Raw genomic sequence first — 12,321 nt, forward strand, 5'->3', positions numbered from 1 at the left:
AGGGGGGGGGGGCAATAATCTCACCCAGAGTAGCAAATGGAAAAAGAGAGGCACGGATGACGTCATTGGGGAACAACACTATCTTTTCTTACAAGCTTCAATGAGATGAATCAATGTCATCATGAACATATTTATAAAAAAACACGAGTTATTGTTGGTGTATGTTGTTATGTTAGACTCACATGCCTTTAAAAATTAAGACCAACTATGGATAAATGTGCCATCAAGTAACAACACGTGTTGAAATAAGCAGTTCCTTCTCCCAGTTTGTTGACACCTTGAGACTAAGAAGAGCTCACGGTTTAAAGGATTCAAGTCCACCTGCTTTTCTGGAGACAGTTCTGTTTGCCTTTAATTGAACCAAATTCAAGGATATTAATTAATTTATGCATACTGCATTTTATTTATTAAACTGCCCTTTAACTTTTATTCTATTTTTTGTTTTACTGTTTTTAATGTTTTAATTAATGTTTTGAAATGTTGTTTTCTTTGGCATTATGTTTTGATGCTTTTAATGGGTTTATGTGTAGCCCTTTGAATTGCCTTGTGGAAATGTGCTGTACAAATACACTTGCCTTGCCCTCATTATAGATCCAAACATGCACCCCTTCCAAAAGCCTCTGCACTGTTAGCACTTCTGGGTTCTCGTGCACATAACATAAATAACCTGCATGTTTCCATGCCTTTAACACCATGAGCCTTTTAATAAGATCAAGACAATCAGTGGAATATGCTTCGGGGGTCTCTGCAAGCAGAATCAAGATGAGGGAGCACTGCACTTAAAGAGGCCTCATTACTTTAAACAGATAACACCACCGTTCTCTCTAAGCTTCAGTCACCAGTAGGACAGGTGAGATGTCTTTGTCAGCCAGTATAGCTTTAGCTCTAGTGCACTGATACATGAGGCTGATACACATGCTGTTTGTCTCAGGTGGTCCTGGCCTGGGTCCCTCGTGACATGGACAGATGCCTTACACAACAAAGGAGGCAGTGAAGGGAACTTCCTCCTCTCTGAAACTGAATCGAGATCTGCTCTCAGATTTAATTCAATTAAATTCATTTTATTTTGTATAGCCCATCCAAAATTACCAATGTACCTCAGAGGGCTTTAGAATCTGTACACATACGACATCCCTGTCCCAGGACCTCACATCGGATCACAAAAAACTCCCCAAAGAACAGAAAGAAAGAAAAAATGTTACTGGGAAAAATAGGAAGAAACCCTCAGGAGAGAAACAGAGGAGGATCCCTCTCCCCGGATGGACAGAAGCAATAGATGTCATGTGTACAGAACGAACAGCATAACATAGTTACAACACATTTAAGGAATATGACAGGAATTCTGAATGATGAGTAGTAGGCATGCGGACTACGATCCATGTATCTAAACAGAAGAAGGTAGAGAGGAGGGGCATGTTATGTTAGAGCTGGAGCAGTGGCATGCTTTCATAATGCAGCCATGTTTCAGAATAGTGAAGTGCATGTGGTAAACTTATTATGTGTGCACCCAGTCGGTTTGGGTTGTCGGTACAGGCTGACTGCCCAATCACTGGGTCAGGACCCACAGGTGGGTCGCAGGAGATTGTATTTCTTAATCGTAATCTTGATTCAATATGTATATTGACAGTAACTTTGAGCCACATGAGGGAGCTTTATTGTTGGCAACTATTTTGTTTAAAAATTGGTTGTTTAACTTTTGTATTTGCAAATTTTTTTTTTACTTTTCTGATTTTTTTATAGAAAAAAGCAATAATAAAAAATGTTGAAGAATGAATGGAATGAAAGTAATCATTAATCGCAGCCCTAATGATAAGGATAATACAACTTTAATCATAAAGCACATATTGTATCATTATTATTATTACAAAAAGAAACTTAAAATAGTATAAAACAGCTAAATTATTGCCTATCAAGATGACAAATAAGCCTTTCTATCATTGGTAACAGCATCTAATGAAATCCACAGTAGCAGTGAGATTCAGTGTAACATCTTTATTTATTGTCTTAGCTGTGCAGGAAAACAATTGAACCTTCTTTAATTCAGACAAACAGTCTTTGTAGTTCTGCAGTCGTCCATTTGCACGAGAATCCGGGAGTCTAAGCCGCTGCTAAAGCAAATAGAAAGAACGTTGTGGGCCGTACACGCATGTACCCTGTGACCAATACAGGCTTCTCCTTTAATTGTTGCCTGCTTATTTACCAAGAGGGAAGAAAAGGCGGGAAAGGACAAAGCCTACTGAATGGTTTGGCCGTGGTATTGTTCATGATTCGGTAAGCAATGCTTCCTTTCATTAAGCTTCTACACGGCAACAGCAAGAACATCCCAATCCGTTTATGAATCCATTTTCCCAGAAAGCTCTTTTATGCTGCACATGCTCTTTGATCTCCTTGTGTCTTGACAGCTCCTGGATTGGCTCTACTTCATGCCGGGGTCCGAGACACACAGGTTTACAAACCATGGATTGTATCTGCTAACTGATCTTACACATTCGCTATAATATTATCTTGTTATGATATAAAGGTATGTTTAAACTGTAGGATCTGACTCTTATTGATAATGTGATATGGCTCATTGTGTGTGTACTCTGCTTTTCAGAGGGTAACTGACACAGGGGCTTTGAGATGCTTTAAGCCACGAGTACCTTGACAAGGATCAGAGTGTGCAGCATGAATACAACGGCTCATTGTGGTTCGCTCTCCTGGCCTGACCTTCGGTCTCCGAATAATTAGCTTTCAGGATGTGAGAAGACTGAACTTCGCCATTAATACACATTTTATAAAATATTCTAAACACCAGTAGTCCATTCTATACTACAGTAGAGATATACTTCCACATTGTATTATATAAATTGTGCAAAACATACTTTGCAACAAGATTCAAGGTAAGGCAGTATGTAAATATGTTCTTTGAAACACTTTTATTTGTATATTTATCAAAATACACGTGCATGTACTGTAAACCTTTGTAGTCATTTTTCTTTGGTTATAACTGAACTCAGTTTCTCCGCTGATGAGACTCTACATGATCTACTGAGTCTATTGTAGATGCTTCATGTCAGACATGTTCGAGAGTGTCAGGGCTTCAGCATGTCTGCCAGTCTGTCCCAGTTCTGTTCGCTTCAATCAGAGGGATCTACTCACAGTGTCTGAGCATCAAGCTGCAAGAGATCTCTCTGGCTAATCTCAGCGTGGTGCTAAGAAATGGCCCAACATGAGCATTAGGATGTATTAAAACTGCACGAAAGCTCACTGGGCATTCGGGTGATACAGAAATGCTACAAGAATAGTGACACTTGTGTTGTCTGCGTGAAGCCCCATTCATTATGTAATAAATGACTGAAGTAATAAATGACATTTACACTTTCTACTGTCATTTTATTCTATATACTTATTTACAACTCTGTAATTTTGCAGTTACACATTGAAAATTAGGTGTCGCCGCAGCACAGAAAACACACCTAAGAGCTCTGGTATAATATCAGTAAAAAGATAAAAAGCTTAACAAGTGAATTAAACTACAATAGCTACCAATGTAATCATTTTAATTGAAATAATAACAATTCCAACAATTATTTAATATGTTATAGTAATTTAAAAGGCTATTTTAACTATTTTACGTATTTTATTTCTACTAAAGCAAAGTTCCAGTGGTTCTACTGGATGGGATATTTGTTCCTTTTCCACTCCAAACTGCTGTTATTTGAATTTCCAGGGAATTCAAGGTCTTCATCAATAGAGTTAGAGTCTTTCACCTGATCCTGAACCTTGTTTGATCAACTAACTAATCAGAGCAGAGAATGGTCTGCTTACGTACACTTCCTGTGGCAACGCTACGTCTCTTTAATTAGCTTCAATTCTGTCATTGCAGAACAAACAGCAGCATATGCCACTTGGTGACAGGCGTCAACGGTACACAAGGACAGGACAGAGAACACAGGACAGAGGACAGAGCGCCACTCATAAACACCTGCCACATTTACAAAAGAAACCTAAGGAACACTACATTATAGAGGTTTAAAAAAGGTCACTGAAAATAACTCTTTGAATGTGTTTTAATTATAAATTAGGTTAGGGGATCAATCCAGAGGTGTTTTAATCTAGTGCATTTTGCTAATATTATCACATAATTCCCTAACAAGCAATTCAAAACGAAATGTTAGAAAATAATCAAATCCTTTTTACATTTAATTTTGAAAGGCAAAATAAATAATATTATGGAATATCATTTTATTAGAGTTGTTTTCTTTTGCTCAACATCTCTTCCTCACTGAAAGCAGCAGTTTAAGGACTTCACATATCAAATATTATATAAGATGTCACACCTAAACATATATATACATTCACACTTCAAATATGATCAAATCCATTCATCATTCACACTTATTCTTTATTTGTGTATGAACAATAATTAAAGCAGAGTATTCAAGTTTTAAATCAAAGATATTTGCTGGTATACCACCTTTCTACCTCGGCATACATGCGTGGGTGACAATGTGAGAACGTTACTTCGCCATTTATAAAGATTGTCACTGTTTTGTTCCTTACTCTCCAGTTTATCCTGACAACGTCCTGTCAGATAACGTCGTTGAAGAAGCAGAACAGGAAGTGAAGGCGAATGCAAACACCGCAACCACAAATCACTTTTTGCGAGCGGGAGACGTCGGCGTCTTTGATTCTCAGGGATCACGGAGAGGAAGGTTTCATTGTGATTCTGTTGACAAGAGATAGAAAGCCAGGAGAACTCAGGAAATGAGCTGAAGGGGGCTTTGACTGCACCAATAGCATCATGCGTCTTTATTAACATGTCTTGACCAGGTGGTTGCGAATGGGCAGGGCCTTGGAATCAAAGCGGACGTGACACTGCACATGCATTCTTCATCCCTTCATTATCCCTCCTGCTCGCACAGCCACAGCTACAACATCACTGTTAGGGCCATTTTACACACTCCAGAGGGCTTCGTTTAGATAACCCAGACATCACAACATGATTGAAGGTCGGTCCCCATCTCAGGGCACAATACGACATGATAAGTCTGAGCAAATGCATGTAATGACCAAAGAAAACATTCTGCTCATGTTGAATGACACACTATCCTCCAGTTCATTTACTTTCACTGCTTTTTCATGAGAAGTTAAGATCTTTTTCTTCTTCTTTTTGTTCATGACCTTGCCTTTACGAATGTTGAAAAACAAATACATTGTATTCACTTCATGGGTATATCGTGTGAAAATGTATGTAATATCATTTCCAGGTTACAGAAGGACGTGTGCCAAGTATGAATTTTCACACAAATGTGAGACAAAAATAGAAGGCATTTCACATGATTCCAAAATGTCAGGTCATTTAAAGGAAAAGCGAGTTGTGTTGGCGGAGGTAACCCGAAAGAGAAGTAACTGACATGCAGCATCAGCGTCAGGCGGGCCTGACATGCCTCAGCGCCTTTAAAGTGCAGAGAGCAGCGACCACACGAGGAGCGGCCCGCTGGGCCGTGTGCATGGAGTCAGATCATATCAAGACTGGCAGACTGACAATAAAGGTTGGCAGGAAACATCCGGGCGTCAGCCTGATCTCTGTGACAGAACACGCCCGGCAGCGAGGCCTCGAGACGGAGCACCCGACCAAGTGCAAGTCACTGGCCACGAGCAATCTCGAAAGGCCAAGCACGATTACATCGACATCATTCTCACCATTTACAGCGCAAACAGGAAGTGACTCGCACATCATGGCTCTGACCACCTTTGTGCATCACAACTCTAGTCAAGGTTCAGATCGTGTCGAGATAGAAAGATTAAAAAGACAGGGTTTTTTTTCTTCCCATGAGGTGATCTCTCTCGTGCGCTATGACCAGCTCTGGATTTCCATTAGAAAGAGTGTTCTACATATCAATCCAAGCTTTAATTAAAACGCTGCTATATTCACGGAGCCTTCGTAAGCATGCAGGTTGTCCTGCTCTTCTCCATGAGTGGGCGAAATGGTGCATTTGGAAACCAAATGAGATCATTGTTGCCAGGCCAGAGCCTTTCATCTAATTTTATTGTCGTTACCGAGTGACTGTCACCCTCTGGTAAACACTTGATGTTGCCATCAGCATTGGTACCATTACTCATATGCTTGGAAAGGTGACGCAATACAGTCAATGCAGTTTCATCTTATGTAGAAATGTATATTTGTATCATACAAAAAATAGGAACATACTAATAGGAATATACATTGTGATGGATAATGATGAAAGCGCTGACATTATTATCTTTGGTTAAAAACGTCTCTTGTGGCAAAGATGCAGTGAAGACTGAAATGGTGTGTGACTGACGGAGACGTTGAGGACAGAAGAAAGGTACAGCAACAAAGGGTAATTATCCAAAAAATAGATAATATATTTATTTGTATCATGAAATGTTAAATAGTGCAGTAAATCATTCTGTTATCAGTGCTTAGTGGCTTTTAAATAAAGTGGGGACAAAGTTACATGTACATGATCATTTGATTCTCGGTTGTGGCCTTTGTGAAAAAAGCAGACTTCGATGATCTGTGGCACAACAGAATGATTAGTAAATTTAAACAACATATTATATATTTATTATCATACACCAGGATGTGCACGAGTGGATCAAAAGCTATGGAAATCCTGTGTCACTTTTTTAACAATCCCACTGACTTACATTTCATTAATTAGGAGACAGATCTCAAATACTAACGATATTAAAATGTACATTTTTGGTGAGATATGATTAGTCTGCAGAATTATTTTGTGTCGTTGGACAACAGCCTAACTTAAAGGCTGGGTAGATGGAGATGAAGATTGTATCTAAATCAATGCTCAGAATAAACGATGGGACTTTCTGCTGGGCCTGTCAGGATCATTGGAAATTTTATTTTGGTTAGATTTCATAAAAAAATTCTTTCGAGATGTTTTTATTTATTTATCATGGACCAAAACTAATTTCTGTAGGTGCTACATATTTTCATTTATTTAACATTAATACGTTTTCTAAAAATTACAAAAAGCTAGTTGCTTTGTACTAACCCTTTTTATAAAGAGAATAACACATTAAATACCCAAAAAGCATTTGATCAGCGAGGGCTTTAGTAAGAGCAGCTAATCACAAACAAGAAAGAGATATTTTTATTAAAAGAGTATAAATCATTTAATGAAAAAATAGCATTCACAAAATAAAACACTTTAAGACAGAAACACAATTACATTTCCAATAAACGCTCTCGGTTACTCGTCATGGTGTGACATCCTCGTTTGGACTTTCCAATGGAAATCCAAAAATACGACCTCCAGCTGGATCTTTGGAGGGGAAATAGAGGCCGCTATAAAAAGCAGTGCCCAGTCTGGATGAGTGCTGAACTCTGATATGCTGGGAGCCTCAGACAGGAAACTGTTTCCACACCTTGTCTGCCATTTGGGGATCAGTCTCTGACAGCATGGACTGCAGCTGCTGAAACTGCACAAGAGGAAGAAAGGCGGGGTGGAAACACAATGTTTATTTTCCACTGGAGCTGGTGGTTGATAGCAGCCGGTACTCCATTTACCTTTTTTTTTAAACAATCACATCAACGGTAATAACAGAAAATGATAATGCATTATTTTATACTCAATGAAAAGTTGTCACTGTGTTTTACTGACGCTTGTCTCACTTTGCGGGAACAGTTGGGGTTTTACAATAACTGGTGAAAGTAAAGAGCAGAGAGGATGATTGCAGCTGCTTCAGACCTGAATGTGATCCATATCCGGTTAAACTTAAACCATTTTGGAGAAAGCACTTACTGAAGTCCTGAAGTTCGGAGCTAAACTGCCCGCAGCCGTGAGAGCCGTCTTTTCCGTCAGGTAACCGTTCTTCACCAAATCCGCCACAGTGTCCTACGACGAAGACGAAGAAGGAGGTGGTTGTTCCCTCTGGTTCACATTTAGGAATCTCACTAAAACAATCTGATCCAACAGGACAGTTAGCAGAGTCAGTGTGGTGTTATTACCGTAGAAATGTGACTGCAGATATCAGCTAGAAACTCAGCTGCGATCTCCGCAAGAGTCTGGAGCTGTTCGTCTTTTGTGCCGTCATCTTTGTCCTCACTGTGGAATTGAAGCACTCGCAAAACGGTTCCAATAAGGGGAAGACCTGGAGTCAAAAATCACACAGTTTATATCAGCGTTATATTTGTATTTAATTGTTCCCTACATAATGCACTTCTTTTTTTTTTTACACTTTAAATTTCGCCCCAGTCATGATCCTGTGTGTCAGTTTAAATAAAGACTTTACATCTATTTAAAATACCAGATCTTCTACAGCGAGAGCAGAACCATGAGGGGGGGGGGAAGAGGAAAGCTAGGTCTCTCTTAGTTTCTATGTGTGCGTTTAGTCGGAGAGGGAGAGCGTGCTCATGTGCTGATATGAATGAAACAGATTTGGGGAGGGAGCTTTTCAGGGGCCCGACAATTTCTGTGGGCAGGGCCTGTCTACCAGCAGCACAAAATCCACATTCACTGGTCGACATGCATTCACAAGGAATGACGTCACTGTTATAAAAAGCTTACTTATGTCACTTCTGCTGCACCACTCATCCTGACACCTGTAGAGCGCCTGCAGCACCGCCAACGCTTGAACCAAAATGCGTTTCTGCTCTTGCAGGACGGCGGGAAGATCGGTGGGCTGGCAGAGGTCCTCACACACAACGTCGCAGACAAAGTCCCACACGGCTTTGCCGGGTCCATCGGGGGCAGCTGGAATCATTGAACAACGTATTATCTGTCGAGAGGTTACTTCAATCTTCTGTTCAAATGTACCGAGTTAAGAACTACGGCGATAACCTTTAACTTCTGAAGTGATGAACTCAACACAGAGAGCATCGGTTGCTCTTACCAAGAGTCTGAATGCCCTCATCTACGGTGGTGAGGAGTTGGAGGGCATGAAGGTAAACCTCTAAGCCAATCGGACTCTCTGATCTGTGAAAGCATCAGGACAGTGTTGAAAACTGAGCATCAATTAAATAAATCAACATCATAAGTACCATATCTTTACCTCAGCTGCTTGGCTGCCTCGAGAAGACATGAGGCCGCATCCAGACGACTTTGGCTGCCATTATCATCATCATCATCCTCATCCTCCTCACCACCACTTGGTTGAGCTGTGATCCAACTCTTCATCAGCTCTTCGTCAAGGTCAAACAGTTTGTCAAGCAGCTCTCCAACCATCTCAAGCAGGTCAGCTGTAAAACACACAGGGCAATAATTATTATAACCATTTTAGAAAGCTGACAAAAGTAAAGTAGAAGGTGCCCTGTGGAGTGTTCTTGTTTTAACCAAACCATAAGGTGTGTTTACAGTAAGTGTTCATCAATAAATATAGCATTGAGTGTAGCCTTGAGGTCTAACAAATGTGCTGAATGCATTTTGCTTGCCAAAAATCATTTTCAAAGCCAATTCAGTAGTATTAGTATTTATAATCCAGAGCGGATTTACTTCCAGAGCTACTAGAGGTCAGAAACTCCACATGGAGCCTTTCAGATAAACAGCTTACAGGGACTTTGACTTAATGTAAGTCATCTTGGAATGTCAAACTGATATTTTCTTAAGTAACAAGTTATCAGCTTATTAAGAAGTTTGGAGTAAAGCATGGTACTGTTGGTAGAACTGCGCATGATGAAAAAGAGGTTGGAGCGCACAGACGTCCGCTGACGTATTCGCCGGAGCCACAGGGAACAGACGTCTTTCTGAGAGACGCAGGTCAGCAGCAATCTGCAAACATCATCGCAAAAGATGAAGATTTCTCTCTCAGTCTTCCTCTCTCACGTGTCTGCACAATGGAAAATACAAACCGGCAGGTTTCCAGAAGGGTTGGCGGATCTGCATCTCCAAGCAGAAGCAACAGCACAGCACTGGACGCACAGGGAGTTGCATTCATTAAAATAAAACAACGGCGATCAAAATATATTGCACATGTTACAGACGATGACTTCTACACACCCCAAGTCTTCATTTTGGCTTAGAGTCAGACACGTGTCAGGAAAGCAGGCAATGTTTCCAAGGATTCCCACACAAACTTCCTGGAGAAGCAACATAACAATTTGTGACTGGTCATGGGATTTATCAAAGATATAATCAAAGATTAAATAGATAATATGGGATTATATTTTGACAATGTATGAACTGGAAAGGATTTCACTCACTGTCAGACGTTGACAACGAGATTTGGCGATCACCCCAAGAAGGATATCCGTAGCATTGAATTCCTGCAGAAAGGCCGCCACGTCCTACACACAGTTGGTGAATAAACATTCATTAGTGGGGACTAAACATGTCTGAGAGGTCTCGTTTAATTCAATGGTCATTTTGGAAGATGTAGTTTGCGGTGCTTTCAAATTGTGTTGCAATGTACTGAAGTGTTTCTATCATTTCGCCCAACCAATTGAGGGTGAACAGAAACACCCGTCAGTATAAAGCTTTAAAGTTTAATGGCCCCACAATCTACATCCTCCAATGATCATAAAACAAATAGCAGCGTCGCCGTAGCAGACGGTAAATAACGCCTCTCAACAAAAACTTCACATCACCATCATGAAGGAGAATTTATTAAGATTACATACATTTTAGGTAGTAGATAACTATATCATTAATCATTAATTGATAATGCTCTATGAATGGCAAAAAAAAGACACCATTAGCATGTTTAATAAAATGTGGTTAAATGTGGTGAATTCGGAATGTAGTATTACTTTTGCTTAGATCATGTTCAATTTCCATTTTGCTGAAATAAATTTTGTAAAGCTGCGACACTAACTAAAACGAAATAACAACCACATAATGCACACTGTTTCTATTAAACAGTTACAAAATAACCCATTTTGATCCTTTTGTTTATTGCAGTTATGATTACTACTAGTATTTCCATTTTATGCCATTTTTGACTTGTATTCATTTGGCAATCAATAATGTTATTTATACTGCACTACATCAATTTGGCAAAGTAGATTGCAGATTTAGATTATTAATACAAAATACAATCAACTAATAATTGATGATGTATTATTATTATTAAGCTTCCAAGTAGCATATAAAGTCAATAAAAACATTAAATTGATAACAACCTTGAACAGAAAGACAGAAGATACAGGGGGCAAATAAAGACTCTACCTTATCCATTGCCATATCCCAGACTCTGCATAGGTCTTCCTCATCATCATCAGGGAGCTGCATCGGACCTTCAGAGTTTACCTCTGAATGCTCAGTGACCATCTGGAAGACATGAACATTTTCCAAACATTAAGAAATAGTAGGCGCGTTGAACACTGGAGCAGAAAGTACAAGATGTTCCCTCCAATTTAACAGAAACCTGTGTTTATTACCACTGACTTAATTTGGGGTCTCTAAATTGGCTGATCCAAAAGGTCACTGAAAATATCAGGCGCCAAATGTGATACGAGTAGTGACAGCCAGCCTACACGAATGAGACGAGTCAGGGTGCTGAAGAGCCAATGCTTGCTGTAAACAGTTTCTCCAATTGCGTCCACATCTCCGTCAGTCTTTTCATCGTCTGCTCCTGGGGGTGGCGATGGGTTGCGGTCCATTTCAGGGGACTGTAGTCCAGCTGGAGATGAGGATCTCTCATTCTCCTCTTCCTCAGCACCATCAACTCGACAGTCTGGGGGGGAAGATGCACGGAGTAAATATCCGTTTACCGTCAATTGTGTGCCAGTAACTTTCCATAGACTGTAATATTACATCAACTGAGTGTTAATGTATACTTTATTTTGAATTTGTTATTACTATTAATTCATTATATAACCTCACGCTCAATGCAAACTTTGCAAAAGTTCATCGTTTCATTAAACTTAAAAACGTAGCTAGCAGATGCAAATTCCGCTATTGTAGCTACCTCACACGCAACAGCAGCGTTACTTCTGACATGTCAACTCACCCATAGTGACCGCTGTCTGCATACGTAACTAACTGGTAAATATTAAATGTAATATCTCACTGCATGTTCGTTTTTTTTAGCACGTTACGGCAGTTTCTAGACGACATTACAAACACTGTTTCAAACAGCCTCCATTTAGAACAAGTTACTGTGTGCGCATGCGCGAATTTCATACACGCTGCGTAATCTTCTTCTCGTGGTAGACCAGCTCAAGTTAAAATGAATACTGCCACTTGCAGTGCGAAGGTGGTATCACAGACGAAGAGGGAGCGCGGCAAAAATCATCGGATGTCTGATACATTTATCTTTTTTCATCAATCAGAATCCAGGGCCACGATTACTATCTGTGTAATGTCTGATTCACACACAACACGCACGCACGCACACACGCAGTTTCTCAAA

At 39.9% G+C, this 12,321-nt stretch overlaps 1 protein-coding gene across 1 annotated transcript; it reads right to left on the reverse strand.

The window, feature by feature from the left end:
- Positions 1–7,106: 7,106 nt before the first annotated feature.
- saal1 (serum amyloid A-like 1) lies at positions 7,107–12,052 on the reverse strand. Its single transcript, XM_056417282.1, has 13 exons — positions 11,920–12,052; positions 11,444–11,643; positions 11,136–11,237; positions 10,172–10,255; positions 9,969–10,048; positions 9,821–9,880; positions 9,625–9,740; positions 9,025–9,211; positions 8,866–8,948; positions 8,541–8,726; positions 7,982–8,124; positions 7,776–7,868; positions 7,107–7,452 (listed from the first exon to the last, which is right to left on the reverse strand). The coding sequence occupies exons 1-13, from the start codon at positions 11,939–11,941 to the stop codon at positions 7,375–7,377; spliced, it is 1,434 nt and encodes a 477-aa protein (XP_056273257.1). The 5' UTR covers positions 11,942–12,052; the 3' UTR covers positions 7,107–7,374.
- Between the last annotated feature and the right edge of the window lie 269 nt (positions 12,053–12,321).

The sequence above is a fragment of the Pseudoliparis swirei genome, chromosome 6 (assembly GCF_029220125.1).
Source record: "Pseudoliparis swirei isolate HS2019 ecotype Mariana Trench chromosome 6, NWPU_hadal_v1, whole genome shotgun sequence".
Classification (NCBI taxonomy): Eukaryota; Metazoa; Chordata; class Actinopteri; order Perciformes; family Liparidae; genus Pseudoliparis; species Pseudoliparis swirei.